Source organism: Acinonyx jubatus, chromosome B3 (assembly GCF_027475565.1).
Source record: "Acinonyx jubatus isolate Ajub_Pintada_27869175 chromosome B3, VMU_Ajub_asm_v1.0, whole genome shotgun sequence".
NCBI classification, from domain to species: Eukaryota; Metazoa; Chordata; class Mammalia; order Carnivora; family Felidae; genus Acinonyx; species Acinonyx jubatus.
The window spans coordinates 19,153,279-19,170,148 of NC_069386.1; the positions used below are offsets into that span (position 1 = coordinate 19,153,279).

The 16,870-nt window shown below is 41.6% G+C and overlaps 1 protein-coding gene and 1 long non-coding RNA gene across 2 annotated transcripts in view; one reads left to right on the forward strand and one right to left on the reverse strand.

Moving 5' to 3' along the window:
* Positions 1-16,870, reverse strand: part of CHSY1 (chondroitin sulfate synthase 1) — a 70,385-nt gene that overhangs the window by 40,566 nt on the left and 12,949 nt on the right. Inside the window, exon 2 of the mRNA XM_027067924.2 lies at positions 14,062-14,557. Within this exon, the coding sequence (XP_026923725.1) occupies positions 14,062-14,557 (496 nt within the window). The remainder of the gene's footprint in view (positions 1-14,061; positions 14,558-16,870) is intronic.
* On the forward strand, positions 4,727-12,524 carry LOC128315882 (uncharacterized). Its single transcript, XR_008299008.1, has 2 exons — positions 4,727-4,838; positions 5,239-12,524. It is a non-coding gene; the product is annotated as an uncharacterized LOC128315882 (long non-coding RNA).

Sequence of the window (16,870 nt, forward strand, 5' to 3'; positions counted from 1 at the left end):
CCCCTGGAAGCCCCTGGGCTCAGCCCTAGAGTTTTCTCTATCTTCATGGATGTCATTCATCCTCCGGCTTTAAATACTGTCAAGATGCAGAGGACTCACATTGGTATCTCTACCCTGACCTTCCAAGTCTTCCCCATCCCTCCAGCTGCTCAGAAAACTCTCCTCTCTCCCACATCTCATCCCTCAACAAGTCCTATCAGCTGTACCTTCGAAATTCATCACAAGCTACCACTTCTTCCCACTCCCACTGCTGCCACCTGCACCAAGCGCTACCGTTTTCCGTTCTCTGAGTTACCAGAAGTGCTTGCTCATGGATCTCCCTGCTCCCACTCTTGCTCCCCTGCAGTTTCTTCTTCAAACACCAACTGGTGGGGTCCTTTTGAAACAGCTCCCTATACTCCTCTGCCCCGAACCCCCAGTGCTTGCCCAGCTCACTGGGCATAGAACACAGAGCCTTTATCAGGGACAGGCCTTCCACAATCCGGACCCTCCCACTCATGTGCTCCAGCCATGCAGATTCCTTGCTGTCCTAATCATGCACACAATCTCTGCCTCTGGGCCTTTGCATGCCCCATTTCCTCTGGCTGGAGATGGTCCTCCCTGGATGTAAGCAAAGTTCACTTTCACTCTCTCAGCTGGGCTGGCACTCCCTGACCCCTCCATCACTCTGTCACCTCACATGCTTGTACTTCTTCAAGCAGGTATTGGCGCCACCTGCCAGTATATATTTGTCTCCTCTGACGTCCCCATAAAGAAGTAAATGCTCCAGGAGAGCAGGCTTTGCTGTGCTCACTGCTGTAGCCCCAGTGTCTTGAGCAGGGCCTGTCACAGAGCAGGCAAGAAGATAGTTTATTTAGTGAGTTAACCATTAAAGATTTGTTTGTATCATCTGGGATATTTCAATTTCCATGCCCATCTTCCCCCCATAAAACTACCAGAATTCTAAATTATTGCAGAATCTGTTCATAGCAACATAAAAAGCAAACAGGCATTCCTCGGGTGGTAAAAAATAAGAATGTACTCCTCTTTCTGCCTTAAATGGACCACATCATTATAAATAAAAATATGGCTTCTGCCCTTAAACTGAATATTCCTGCCAAAGGGGAATGCACAGGTGTGAACGTGTACAAAAACAAAAGTAGTGCAGTATTTTTCAAAAGAAAAAATCTGCAAAAATAAGTGCCAGGCAGCAAAGAAGGCTCACTGGGAGAAAACCCAGAAACGAAACACTACAGGGTTAACCAGGATGACGTTGGTAGGAGCGCTAGCATAAAATTGCTGCGTGAACGCTGAAGGGCTCTTTTTACCAGGGAGAAGTTTTGCTGTAATGGTACCATTACAAATTTCTTACAGTAATAACACGGTACATTATAAGCTTGCTCAAATGATAAGCTCTTTATGAGGGTTAGAAGTCTGCAGCCCTCTCAAACAAAGGCCTTTCTGTCTTAGATTTCCTAGAAGTCAATAAGCTAAAAATCACATCCTGCACAATATCCACTTAGACTCACAGAAGATCTAGTCTTCTGTGGCTTCACCCCAGCTTCCCAGGGCACTGGGCAGTCAACACCATACACTCCACTTCTGTGTGTCCAATCAGATCATCTCTGGGGTCTAACTACTTTTTATTTTGAAATAACTTCAGGTTTATAGCAGAGCTGTAAAGACAGTAGAGAGAGATCCCATCTCTTGACCCCACTTCCTCTAATGTCAACATCTTATGTAACTATATCCTATGCATATTAAAACTAAGAAATTGACACTCATACAACACTATTAACTAAACCACAGGATCTATTCAGATTTCATCAGTTTTTCCACTAATGTCTCTTTTCTTCCAGTCCAGGACCCCACAATGCATTCAGCTGTCATATCTTTGGTCACTGCCAATCTGGAACAATCCCTCAGTCTTTCCTTGCTTTTCATGACCTTGACACTTGGAAGAACAATGGTCAGGTATTTTGTAGAATGTCCCTCAAGTTGGGTTTGTCTGATGTTTTCTCACGACCAGACTGGAATTACGGCTTTGAGAGGACTAAGGCACAGGTGAAGAGCCATCTCATCCCATCATACCTGAGAGTACATGATATAAATATGACTTTATACTGCTCATGTTAAGGTCGTGTCTGCCAGGTTTTCTACTGTGAAGTTACTATTTTTCCTATTCCCTACTCCATCCATTACAAATGAATCCAACCCACAGTCAAGGGGAAGGAAATCAAGCTCCACCACCAGGAGGGAAGATTATTCAAAAATCTGTGAATGTTAAAACCACCATGGCAATTAATGAATACTTTGTAAGTCCCTCTTTTGTTTTTTTTTAAATGAAATTTGTTTAGCTAAACAAATCTCAGCTTATGGTTCATGGTAACAAACAAAAGTTGAGGCAAAAAAGAAATAAAAAAGGCTAAGGCTCAAAGAAGATTTATAACTAGACCACATAGGCAGACATTTGTGAAATCATCAACTGCAGAGACAAAAAGATTTTTAAAAATATCATTTGATTTTAGCTTTAGAGCATTTGTCAGTTTTATCTCTGGCCAAAAGTTCTTTGTTTTCGTCATCACATCAAATAGAGCTTCTACCCTCGTCATTACTCAAGATTTACTGCTGATCAGCTCTCATCCTTACTGACTTTTATCCGGCTATGCAACTCATGGCAATTAACATGGCTCATAGGAGAGAAGAAAGGGGAAAAATGATAAAGCAGTAGTCTGTCAAACATGTATGATGGGGCGACACCGTATGCCAAGTATGGCTTCCCTGCAACTGGACTGTAAGTCATTTACTGGAAAGACCAAAGTCCAAACTCCTTTTTTTGTCTTCTCCACCACCAACAAAATGCCCTGCACTGAACAGGGGCTAAATAAGATGATGCCAATTAATCAAAACATAATGTCAGTCTCCACCTAGTTCCAAAACCTCATTAGATTATAAGCAATGTTGTAAGAGTATTAACGGCATCTAGGGTTCTTACACATGAGCAAGTAGAATGATCAGAGAAGTCTATAAATAGTGCAGATCATTGGACTCCACCTACCAAGAGTCTGGTTCTGGGTTGGGTCTGGAAATTTGCTCTGTAACAAACACCTCAAGTGATTCTCTTTTAAATAGCTTCCCTTTGAGAAAGAGCAACTTAGTGTAAGACCTATGGACAATGCTAATACTTGAAGTACACGCACACGCACACGCACACACACAATTTTCCCACTGAAAAAGGCTTGGAAAACTGACTTACAACACACCGTTACGCCTTACAAAGCTTTACCTCCAAAGGTCTCTTTCTGACCCACACAACACTGCTACCATCAAGTTCATTCCTGCCTTTGTCCCCTCACTTGTTATTTTTCAGGTGCCAGATAGTCTTACCAGTTCAGGTCAGAAAGGATGATTAAATACTGGAATTACAAACTTTATAAAGCTTTGCTGTTGCCATCCCTAGATCTCTTACAACTGTGAATGGATACCATCCTGACAGTGGAAAACAGTCCAGAAATCGATTAGAGAAAGGAGTGACCCACACAATGCAAGCCTCCTCAACGCTACCCTCCCAAACCATTCCACCCTGCGCCAGTAGTCCCACAGCCCTCCACACTTTACTGTGCAGCTCACACTATTTTTCCCTGGTTTATTGTTGCTTTACTATAATTAGGCAGTGAGGTATTTTTTTTTCATAAAGATTAGTCCCTTTTCACATAGTGAAAATAAGTTCTCAGAGCTCATTTCACTCGTATTACCTCAAAATGTCTCATCTAACACTTCAAATAAACTGTCAGTTTATTATAGGAATTGAGTTGATGGCACATGTGATCTCAATCTTTTCATCTACACAGAAAATACTCTTCAGCTATTAGCTTAAGATAAGGAAAATGATATTCTGATCCCACTTCCTGATAATGTTGCTAAGGAGCCCTTTTCTGTCAACTCAACCTAAATTAGGTATGTCTAGTGATGACCTTATAATAAGAAAGATGATGAACATGTAAAGTCTCGAACATCTTTAACACACTCCTACCAAACTTGAACAAAGCACTTTGCCTTGAGACCACACCCCCTCCCTCACAAGCACAAGACTCTGACATAACAAATGGGGACACCATTTCAGAGATGTTTGTATACTTACAGAAGGTTTTGACAGTAAAATAATTACAGGTCCAAAGCAACTAACTTCTCCATTTTAGGTCAACTCTGATGTGTTCTGTCAGAACAGTCTTCTCTAAATTTTAACAGCAAAAACCAAGGATTCTAACACCACAGTGTTCCTACAAGTCATATCCAAGTACTTGTTTATGCAGGTCAAAACCTATGCAAAGTCCTCAGGGAATGAGTTCTGAAGGGCTTAGTTTTCCAGATACTTGGGTATTTCATAAGCACTCACTCTGTGCCAAGCACGAGCTACGATAATATGCAGCATCTCAATGCTTGAGACAATCCTACAAGGTAGGCAATGTCTTATGCCATCTTTTAAGGAGCTAACAGTCCAGAGAAGTTAGGCTACTCGCTGCCCAGGATGACACTGCTAGTGAAGAATGCCGAATGAACTGGGAGATTCCAGCCCACTGTATCCTAAAGCATGTCCTCACCAACTCACTCCCCTGCTTCCCTCAACCTTTGCACCACTTGGCCTCAGCTTACACCTCTCTCCTCTTGCTCACCCCACACCAAAAACATTGGTCCCTTTGTGATGTGTTAAACACCTCATACATTACTCTACTGTCTCTTTGCACCCCAGCCCAGCCCCACAGGAACAGGAGAGAGCAGGACCTCTGCTCTCTGCACTGCTGCGTCCCCAACTAGAACAGTGTCTTAATCATAGCAGACGTTCACGATTTATTTGAAAAGTAAATATGTGTGAATATTGTAACTGACTCGCTGAAAATCTTTCTAATTTTTAGGGCACAATTCCCTGACCTCTTATGCAGAGGATAAGAGGATATTCAGAGTGATTTATCTAATTGGAGAAAGCAAAATTTAAGCTGTGAAGCTAAGGCTCCATAATTGATGGTCTTAGGTGATACCAAATGAAAATGGTGGAGTAAAGACCTCCAAAAATTCTCTCCTCCATAAAAGCAAAGAGAACTTGGGCCAAAATAGTTTCCGGCACCTATTCAGGACTCTGGATATTAACCAAAGGCTTAGAGTAACCCAGGAAGCATTTATGCAAGAAAAACAGTGAAATTTTGGTAAGAAGAGTGAATTTTGTGGCATGTTAACTGTCCGTTCCCATTCCCTATTCCCCAGCAATGTGGTGGTAACCATGAAAACCAACATCCACAACCATGCCGAAAACCAGCAAACTGGCAGCCACTGGAAGGAGACAGAGCAGGCAGGGCTGGAGCTCCTTCAAAGCCCCATTCCCAGAGAACTGTCATTATCTGACCTGCCTGGTGGTTTCCTAGAAGACCCTACTTGTAAGGCTGTCTTTATTTGACCTGACTCAGAGCCCTCCTATTGCAAAAAGTCTCTTGGTGGGGAGGGGAGGAAGTATTTGTTAAAAATAATCACAGGTAATTGTTGAATATCATGCTGCCTGAGGATGTGGCTAACAGTATGGGCAAAACACAGGCTAACCAAACAGCTTAAAAAGAAAAGTAGGGGTATGACATGTCCATACAGCACTTTGAAAAGCTTTTATATATATCTGGGAACCTAGAAGGCCATGAACATGCATCGGGCTGTGCACATGCCCAGGGAAGACCTGAGAAGGCCCTAAGCTCTCATCTCTGGTTGACTGTAAGGCTGTGTACAGGCAGGAGGTGAGGCTAAGGAAGAGCTGAAAACTGCATGGTGAGTATTAAAGGCAAGCACCAATGAGTACACAGAGCCCCTAAGCAAAGACTGGGAGACTTAGTTCCAGGCATCTAAGGAAATCTTCATCCATTCATTAGCTAACCGCTAAGCAAATCAAGCAGAGATTTAAGTGGCTACACACACACACACACACACACACACACACACACACACACTACAGACTTTACAAAATTTTCCAAAAAGTCACTAAAACAATAGTAACATCATCAACCCCTGGGGAAGGTGCAGAATCTGATTTCCAGGGTTGCTGTATTATTTTAAATGTTCTGTTGTCTACAAGAAATTATGAGACATTCAAAGAAACAAGAAGGTACGGCCCATTAATGTGGGGAGGGGGGTAGGTAGGGCAGGAAGGAAGCAGCCAATAAAGAGGTGGAAATTATAAAGAAAAGAGGCAAACAGAAATTCTGGAATTGAAAGTCATAATAACCAAAACAAAAAATCCACAACCAATCTGAACAGACAAAAGAAAGGATCAGTAAACTTGAAGATAGGCCAATTGAGATTATCCAGTCTGAGGAACTGAAAGAAAAAAGGAAAAGAAAGAGCCCAAGCATATGCATAGGGCAGTGGCAGAAGGAGAGGAGCGAGAAAGAGAGAAGGGCAAAAATGTTTGAAGAAATAATGGCTGAAAACTTACCAAATGTGATGAAAAACAATCTACATGCCCAAGAAGCTCAAGGAACTCCAAGTATAATAAAGTCAGAGAGCCACACCTAGACTCGTCATAATCAAACTACTGAAAGCCAGAGCCTCAAAAGCAGCAAGAGAAGAAAGAGACTCATCGCATTGGAGGGATCCTCGGTAAGATTAACAACTGGTTTCTCATCCAAAGAAACCACGGATACCAGAAAGCCTCCATTCAAACTGCTGAAAGAAAAAGACTGTCAACCAAGAATTCTTTACCAACAAAACTGTCCTTCAAAAGTGAGGAAGAAATTAGGGCGTTCCCAGATAAACAAAAACTGGAAGAATCTGTCACTAACAAACCTACCCTATGAGAAATATTAAAGGAGGCCTTTCAGACTGAAATGAAAGCACACTAAACATTAACTCAAATACACGTGAATAAAGAGCCCAAAAAAGGTAACTACATAGGTAAATATAAAAGACGGTATAAATAGGTTGTAACATTTTTTTCTCTAATCTGATTTAAAAAACAACTGCATTAAGCAGTAATTATAAATCTGTGTTGATAGGCATATCATGTATAAAGATGTTAATTTGTGTGACAATAATAGCAGGAGGGAACAGGGAGAAATAAAGCTTTATATCAAAGCAAAGATTGTGTATACTAGTTGCAAAGTTGGTGTTAACCCAAACTATGTTATTACCAGTTAAGATGTTAACTGTTAACACTTAGGGTAGCTTCTAAAAAAATAACTCAGAAAAAATAAAGTAAAAGAAATGACAAGAGAGTGAAAATGTATAAAAACTATCTAACACAAAATAAGGCAGCACTGTAGGAACAAAGAAACAAAACAGACATGACCTAGGAAACCAAGAGCAAAATGACAGACATAAATCCTACCCTATCAGTAATGACATTAAATGTAAATGGATTAAACACTTCAATTAAAAACTGGTCCAATTACATGCTCTCTACAAGAGAAACATTTTAGATTCAAAGACAAACAGACCAGGGGTGCCTGGGTGGCTTAGTCAGTTGAGTGTCTTACTTCCACTCAGGTCATGATCTCACGGTTGGGAGTTTGAGCCCTGCATCAGGCCCGCTGCTGTTAGCCCAGAGCCCACTTCTGATCTGTGTCTCCCTCTTTCTGCCCCTCCCCCACTCGTGCGCGTACACGTGTCCTCTTTCTCTCTCTCTCTCTCTCTCTCAAAAATAAATAAACATTGAAAAAAAAAAGGCTAAAAGTGAAAGGCTGGAAAAAGATATAGCATGCACTGGTAACCAAAAGAGTGCTGGAATGATTATACTATCAGACAAAACAGACTTTAAGACAAAATTTGTCACTAAAGACAAAGAATGAATTTTATAATGATAAAAGGGCTCGTCCACCCATAATTGCATATATGCACTTAACAACAGAGCCCCAAAATACATGAAGCAAAAACCGACACAACAGAAGAGAGAAATACACAATTCAACAATATTAGAGACTTCAATATCCCACTTTCAATAATGCATAGAATAACTAAACACACAAGGAAAAAGACTTAATCAACATACAAATCAACTAGACCTAAGAGATACCCACAGAACTCAAGAGCAGAATATACATTTTTTTTTTTTTTAATATTTATTTATTTTTGACAGAGAGACAGAGCATGAGCAAGGGAAGGGCAGAGAGAGAGGGAGACAGAGAATCCAAAGCAGGCTCCAGGCTCTGAGCTGCCAGCACAGAGCCTGACGTGGGGCTTGAACTCAGACCATGAAATCATGACCTGAGCCGAAGTTGGACGCTCAACCCACTGAGCCACCCAGGTACCCCCAGAATACACATTCTTCTCCAGCACATACAAAACATTCTCCAGGGTAAACCATATGTTAGGCCGTTAAAAAGTCTCAATAAATTTAAAAGAACTGAAATAATACAAAGTATGTTCTCCAACCATACGGAATGAAATTAAAAATCAATAACACAATGGTGGGTCTTAGACTGCTGTGCTGTTCAGTCTCATTTCCTCTTGTGTTTCACTTCTTCATATCCTTCCCACTCACTGCTGATAGTATCTTTGTATAGTAACCCCCCCCACCGCCGTTGTAGATGCTAATTTGCCCTTATAATCTATTAGAAGTTTGGAGATGGAACCATCGAACTTGCAGAACAAAAGAATAAGGCTCAGTATAAAACCTCAAGGAGCTCTGCCTTGAAGAATCAGGAAGCATTAGGGATCAGTATTTGGAGCATCTTATTCTAGCCACCTAGGAGCCAGCCTAGTTCTTAGGCAGGCAAGGTTAATGGGCAGCCTAAAGGCCCAGGAAGGCACCAGTATAATGCAAATCAGTTCCATGACAACCAGCGGTTAAGAAACATTACTTCTTCCATTATTAAGGAAAAAAAATTCCCAGCCTTCTGATATAAAGATGTTCAACATTCCTTTATAAGCCAGTCAGACTAACAAAAGAAAGACCTTCTCTTTTTACATATTTTGCTCTAAATTCCAATTTCCTTTGAGGACATGCCTTCCCATAAAAAGAACATCATCAATCTTACCCTTCCCTGTACTGTTTTATACTTAAAATCACTATCACAGGGTTTTACGCTCACATTTTTCTAAACTGCTTCATGAACATGTTTTTGTCTCCTTAACCAGACTTAAAGCCCTTGAGGGGAAAAAAAGGCCATTCATGTTTCATTCTCCTTTTTGTAGTTCCCTACCCGCTCAGAGAGCTGTGCTGGGCTCATTAATGCTCCCTTAACAAATACTGGTTAACTCAGAGGGTCATTTGGGTGTGTCCTAATATACTGGTGTGTCCCAAACAACTTCTAGGTGTGCCAAGATAACAACCCCTTTGGGTCTGGGGCAGGGGGTGCAGTGGTTAGAGGTTGGGGTAGCAGGAGCACCTCAATGTGTGCATCACCATGTGAAAAAGGCTGGGAAACACTGAGTTAAGGGACTAATTAGAAACACTGCTGAGGGGCACCCGAGTGGCAGTCAGTTGAGCATCCAACTCTTGACTTCGGCTCAGGTCTTGATCCCAGGGTTGTGGGATCATGGGATTGAGCCCCGCATCGATGCTTAAGACTCTCTGTCTCTCTCTCTCTCTCTCTCTCTGCCCCTCTCCCCCCACTTGCACACGTGTGCTCTCTCTCTCTCTCTCTCAGAAACAAACACACAACAACAAAAAAACCCTGGGTTAAAGGACTAATCAGAAACACTGCTGAAAAGAACTAGAAAGAGACTGAATGTCCATAAAAAAGATGAAGCTCCTCATGTACCAACTAGAAAATCTTCCAAGACACGTAAGTGAAAGCCAGCAAGATCCAGGCAGTATGTAAAACATGCTACCATCCACGTAATAAGGAGGATACACACACTTCATGGATTACCTATGCATACGGTACGCCTTTACGGGTACACCACAGTGGCTGGCCCTGAAGGGAACCCAGGAGGTAGAGATAGAGATGGGAAAATTTATCCCAATGAACCCACTGAACTTCTGAATTTTAAAGCATGTGACGGCATTAAATTTTTTTGAATTCTATTTTAGAGGGGGAGAGAAAGTGGGTAAGGGAGGCAGGGAGGGGAAGGGGAAAGGGAAGGGAGAGAGGGAGAGAAAGAGAGAGAGACAGTCTCAAGCAGGTTCCACACTCAGTGCAGGGCCTGACGTGGGGCTCGATCCTACAACCCTGGGATCATGACATGAGCCGAAATCAAGAGTTGACACTCAACCCGACTAAGCCACCCAGGCCCCCCCAATAATTTTTTTTAATGTTTATTTATTTTTGAGAGAAAGACAGAGTGTGAGCAGGGAAGGGGCAGACAGAGAGGGAGACACAGAATTCAAAGCAGGCTCCAGGCTCTGAGCTGTCAGCAGCCCCGATGCAAGGCTCGAACTCATGAACTGTGTGATCATGACCTGAGCCAAAGTCAGACGTTTAACCAACTGAGCCACCCAGGCACCCCAATAAACTTTTTAAAGTTGCCAAATCCACCTATGCCTGGTAATGACTATTTTCTATGCAAAACACCTTTATGACTAAGTCAAATGTTGAGTTAAAATAAGAAAAGCAAGATCTGGTTGCTGGTTACCCAGCTATGTTCTCTTTGTGAAAATCCACTGAGCTCTACACTTAATTATGATCTGTGTACTTTTCCACAGGTAGAATATACCTCAATAAAAAGTCAAACATAAAATGAAAAGGTTACTTAGGTCAACTGTCTTTTTGTTCCCTTATTAAAAGGCCAGTATATGTCATTTATTTGCCTAAAAAATTGTTTCAAATTGTTCAGCAATGTTTCTCAAAAGCAACCTCCTATGACTTAGATGTCATGCCGAGCCCGTGTGACAAGGGGGCTCAGGTCTGCCTGCTCTGCTTCTCCATCAGTAGTAACGGCCTCCAGTCCCACATTCTCACTCTGGGCTGGGAGGGTTCAGTAAGCACTGAGGAGCATTACTAAAAACCACCTTATGGTTTACTGCATTGCAATTACATTTTTAAATTATGAAAATGAAAGTATTTAAAGCCACTTATCAAAAATGCCAAAGTCACAAAGGATGCAGACGGAGGCTGTGCAAACAGTCCAGACAGAAGGAGGCTACCTCTAGAGGCCTGACCGTCAAATCCAACACCTGACCTGAGGCTGCTCCTGTGATGGAGAAGGGAGAACTGTTACCCAGGACTTTGCTGCATCAACAGGTAAAATCGGAATATAAATGGCAGGTTGAAGTCTCCGTGTTGAACTGAGCTTAGGCTGTACTATGGTCATATGAGAGCATTTCCCCACTCTTAGTCAAAATACAATTGATGTTAGTTAAAGTAAAGGGCCACAATGTTAAGTTACTCTTAAATGAGGGACAGGCCTATGTCCCTGTATGCGGGAACAGGGGGAGACTCAGCAGCAGTGGCAAATGATCATGTGAATAGGGTAAAATGTTAACAGCTTAATTTGAGTCCAGGGTATGTGGATGTGCTTTGTGTTGGTTTTTTTTCTGTGAAATTAAAATTACTTCCAAATAAAGTCTTTTAAAACCATGTATTAATAAATTACTACCAATAAGAATCAAAACAAGCTTAGAAATGAATCTGGATTTTGATTATGACAGTTGCCTCTCATGACGCATTTTAATGCCAAGGCACTATTTCAATTTGCAAAAAAAAAAAAAAAAAGTAAAAATTACACCTTCTGGCTAGATTTATAAGAGCTAAATAAGTACCTTCCAAGACCTAAAGCTTAACATAATTGTCTTTAACATAAGACTCCACCTCAGTAATTTCTCATAATGTGAACCTTAATGGAGAAACTAGATTTACAGGAAGTTTAATAAAAGTTCTCATCCACATGAGGGATTAATCTTGCTTGAGTGGCAAACACAATGATAAATCCTAGCTAACGATGTAGGTTAAGAGCACTTAAAGCCCTACCAAAAAAGAAAACAGAAATCAAAGGTCTAATAAAATGGTACATGTCCCAATAGATCTAATTCTTAGAAATGACAATGATGAAGGACTACACATGAAAGGCAAAACTTTAAATTTACAGAAAAACATACGGGAGACAATTCCCATCCCTCCCTCCAGGAAGGGAAAATTTCTTACACAAAAAAGCACAAGCCATACAGGAGAAGAGTGAGAAATTAAACTACACTCAAAACTCACGATCTGCATGTGAAGTAAAGCCACATTTAAAGGGAAAGGACGAGTCACTTTTGGGGAGAGGACAGGCCCCTGCAAAAGGAGCTCGCAAACTGGCAGCACCCAGGAAAAGCTCTGTCGTCATCAGGCCTGTAAACACATGGAGAGTAGCAGCGACACCACCCAGAGCTGACTGTCCCCTGGCTGCCCACATGTCCTCCACACCCCCCAGAGATCCTAGGGACAGGGAACTGGCCAGGGAGGGAGCCTCCTCTCCACCAGATCCCTTTAACTAATAAAATCATTCACCAGGTGCCTCCAGGCAAAGAGGTGGCCTCCAGTGTCCAGAAAGGAGGATCCTCAGCACCCAGGTTCAGGCCTTAGAGAACTTTGGCGATTATGAGAGGACAGCCCTAAAACTACCTCCCAGCCCCTGCAGCCCTAGGACAATACTTTCTAACAACATCCTGGCACTAATGCTAGCTGAGAGTTCTGGATAAACAAGACGCTGGCCCCAGCGACATCTATCTAGCAGGATGTAAGATATCACAGTGCCACGACACTAAGACACAGATTGTTAAAAATTCACTCTCAAAGGTAGGCCTATTGTCTACAATTCAGCAGGACGGCTAGCTTCTCAGAGATCAGGGAGAGAGAGGGTAAAACATTCCAAAATACACAAGGCACTGCATGTTTTCACTATAATGAAGCATGTTAAGGTTATAACTACTAAATTAAGGATGGGAGGAAATGCAGAAACACTGCCAGCTGTATTCTTAAAACTGCATGACATCCCCAAATAGTTTCCTTGCTGCAAAAATCCAATGCAACAGAAACCCCCCCTAGATCCAGTGTGGAGGTTGGGGGGAGTGGGGGTGGGACACACACACAGAGATCAGAGGTTTCACTCAAATGACATCTGAATGTACCTTTTGTAATTAGAAACAACATGAAAACTACTTCCGGTATTCTTGAAAATGTCCACTTCCCTAACAGTTCAAATGAAAGAAACAGTTATTAGGAAACCTTTAAAAGCAAGTCTTGGGGGCAGAAGGCAAGTACTGGCAGGAATACAATTTCTTCACTCAAGCCCTTGAGAAAATTAACTCATAACAAAAGCTAACAGTTCACATCAGAAAGTAGGTTTCTTTTTCTTGGGCAGAGGTCTAGAAATTCCCTCTGTTCATCACAACTATCAGTAGTTTATCAATTTAAACACAACAACAACCTAAATAATTTTTTCCATTCTGACTAATATCAGATCCTGTAACTGCAGGCAAGAGGTGCACATCTGCCAATAAAAACAGAGAAAAGTCAAAAGCTAACTCATGTTCTCGAGAGCATTTAAAGAGAAAACATCTACAAGTAGACTTCCTACAAAAAATCGCATTTGTGTGTCCAGATAAGTCAGAGATTGCCTACCCACTATCCTCAAAGGAACAACCTTACTGCAAACTTACAGACTACAAATAAAGGTCTAAAATGTCAAGGCTTAAAATAAATGCAAAACCAAATGCTAATGGCTTTTTTTAAAATATCATTACTCATTTTATCAATTCTAAACATGTTAAGTTTCAATACTGTGTGGGTCAACAAACGACATGAGAGAAGTCAGGCCTTTGGGAGAACAGGGACAGGGAAAGTTGATACAATTGTAATCACATCTACAGATTCAGCAATACTCAGATTAGATGAATTTTCCAGATAACTGTGAAAATATCACTGTGACCTACAGTGAAACGTATCATTTCTTTGGGCTCCAAATGCCATGATTTATTAACTAAGGTATGAGGACAAAAGTATAGAAGGTATGTCCTACAAATGAAGGCTGAAAGATACTAAAAGGGAATTCAAATTTAACAAACTAAGGTAAGAATGTGTAATAACTTAATACCAACTTCAAGCCTTAGAGAAGGTATCATCACTAGTTTCCTGCAATTAGCTCATAACTGATGATGAAATTAACCGTTTTTTTTTCTTCTGTTCTTACCTCATAAGACCAGACACACTGCACCCCCGCAAACCTCCGGACACATCTTCCCACCTCCACGTCCTCGTGAGTCGTGTACATTTCCCGGAGACACTTTCCAATGTGCGGCACCATTCTCCGGAGAACCTCCCGGCTCATGATCACACCGGGCCCCCCCATGCAGAAGTTCTCACCGGGTTCCAGGGCCAGCTTCCCCATCTCTTCCGTGGTGCCCAGTCCTGTCTGCCCGAGAAAGAGGGGCTCACTGCTATTCAAACTCCTCAGAAAATTCTCCAGACGGTCTCCTTTGATATACACGTCATCATCTGCTCTCATAAACCATTCATACTTGTCCAGGTAGTGGTCATGCATGTACTTGAGCATCATGAAAGACTTCTTCTGGGGTGGGTAGGAGTCGTCCACGCCCCGTAGTGGCACTATCGGAATTGGTATCGAGGTGTCTGAACCCTCACTAGAGAAGAATTCGACTTTCCCAGGAATTGTCTTGGACCATGTTCTGGAATTAAAATAAGCATCAGTGAGAGAACAGTTTATTTCAAGCTTCTCATTTCCAGAAATCCACAGATCTACTCATGTTGAAGCACTGTGTGTTCAGAAGGAATTTTAAAAAGCTACCTGATCTGCTTGCTTCCCCTTAACAGAAGTCCAGGCTATGGGGTATTGCAAGGCCCAAGTTCATTTTCAAAAGAATCCCACCAAAAAAAGATTAATGAAGTGTTAAAATATTTCCGGGATAACTAAGTTTTAAGCTGTGGCTGAAAACCAAATTGCCGGGGCACCAAGGTTTCAACACCCAGGTTAATTTTCTGATACTATCAACCCTCCACCTATAAACTCCTCCACTCCAGAAGACAATTAAAAATCAAATTCTTCATTCAGCAAAGTTTCTTTGGATGCATATCAATGCCAAGTATGTGCTAAGCCAGGGGATGCAGGGCGAACAAAACACAGATGCCAACTTATAGAGCAGTCATCAGGAGAGACAGACGTTTATCAAAGGAGTCACACGCAAATGTACATACTATTATGAATTAAAACAAGTGCTCTGAAAGGCACACAGCCTTCAAGAGCAAACACACAGAAAGATCACAAACAAGACACACAATGCAGAGAATGCTTCCTGGAGACAGGGTGAATGTCAAGGATGAGATACAGACCCAGGATGCAGCAGAGGAAAGGGATGGCACAGAAACGGGTGAATGCTGAGTGTTCCATGGTCTTCGGGGGTGGAGGAGAGGGTTGGGGCCACTGGGTGGGAACTGCCACAGCAGCCTGGACGGGGGGTGCCAAGGGTAACTGCACGTCCCATTGTCAGAGGAGAGATTAGAAATGAACGAAAAGGAAACAAAGAATCCTGCTCCTGCACAACTGATTTAAGGCCATCGTGTTCCAACTTTCCTTATGCCTTCCTCATTTTATGTAGTAAGAGCTGAAGCGGTCCAGCTACAAATATGCATTTATACAGACTACTTCTAGGAAAAACATCGCAGAACATAAATGAAGCAGTCAATGAACAGAACATAAATGAAGCAGATCAAAAAAGGTCTGTTCCCAGGTGATATTCTCTCCAATATATTTTTATTTTGCTTATCCATTACAATCATATGTATTATAGTGAAAAGTGAACTTGAAGGGTCAATGAAAACCACACATCTTACATGAAAGGTCTTAGGGAGAGAAATTCTTGTAAAAGACATATACCAACCCCCAGAGGAGAGGTACAGAAGTAGGGGAGTGGGGAGGGACTAAGAAGGGGATAAAGAGCTTTCTCTTTTTATTCTGTGTATCTTCAAATGAAGGAAAGTTTTTATAAGCAGGATATTATTGGGGGGGGAGGGTTAACTGTGCTAAAATATATGTAACTTGAAATTTACCATTTTAACCATTTTTTAAGTACTACTGTTCAGTGGCATTGAACATATTCATATTGTTCTTCAACATCACCACCATGCATCTCCAGAATGTTTTCATCTGCAAAACTAAATTTCTAAAGTACAGTATTATTTTTGTAATTTTATAAATGATCTACAATTAATTACTTAAAAAAGCAATTACTGGCTTTTAATTCTTCTCCTAACCCAAATATAAGGAATACAAAATGACTTCAAATTTCTCTCATTCAAGCAGAAGAGGAATTCGATGAACTTGTCAAACATGCTTCTCAAAAAAATCCAAGGATTAAATACATATCGTTTTTCATCAAAGCTAGGAAGTCGACTGTAAGACACACAATTGTTTTTTGTGCCAATAACAAGGAAAAAACAGTGCCAATCATAATCACATGATGCCAGCAACTGTAAAACGCATCCTGTTTCAGAGATGTTAAAATGTGGGGGGAAATGTGCATCTTAGAATGATGTAAGACAGTCGTAGTAATGTTTTTCCCTTAATGCCTGTGGATTTAAAATGGACCTATGGAGTCTTAAGCCATTTACAAAACTCAGCATATATGGTACCTGATGGGACTACAGATGCTGTACTCCCATTTTCATAAAGGATAAGCACCCAAAAGAATGGATGAAAAGTAAACATGGCAGGAATGTAGCAACTAATTTAAGGAGAAACCAACCCTTTCCATAAAGAGATAAGTCTATTTAAAAATGAGAATGAACTGGGGGCACCTGGGTGGCTCAGTCGGTTGGGCGTCCAGCTTTGGCTCAGGTCATGATCTCATGGTTTGCAGGTTCGAGCCCTGCATCGGGCTCTATGCTGACAGCTCAGAGCCTGGAGACTGCTTCGGATTCTGTGTCTTCCTGTCTGCCCTTCCCCCGTTCATTCTCCCTCCCTCCCTCCCCCCAAAAATAAATAA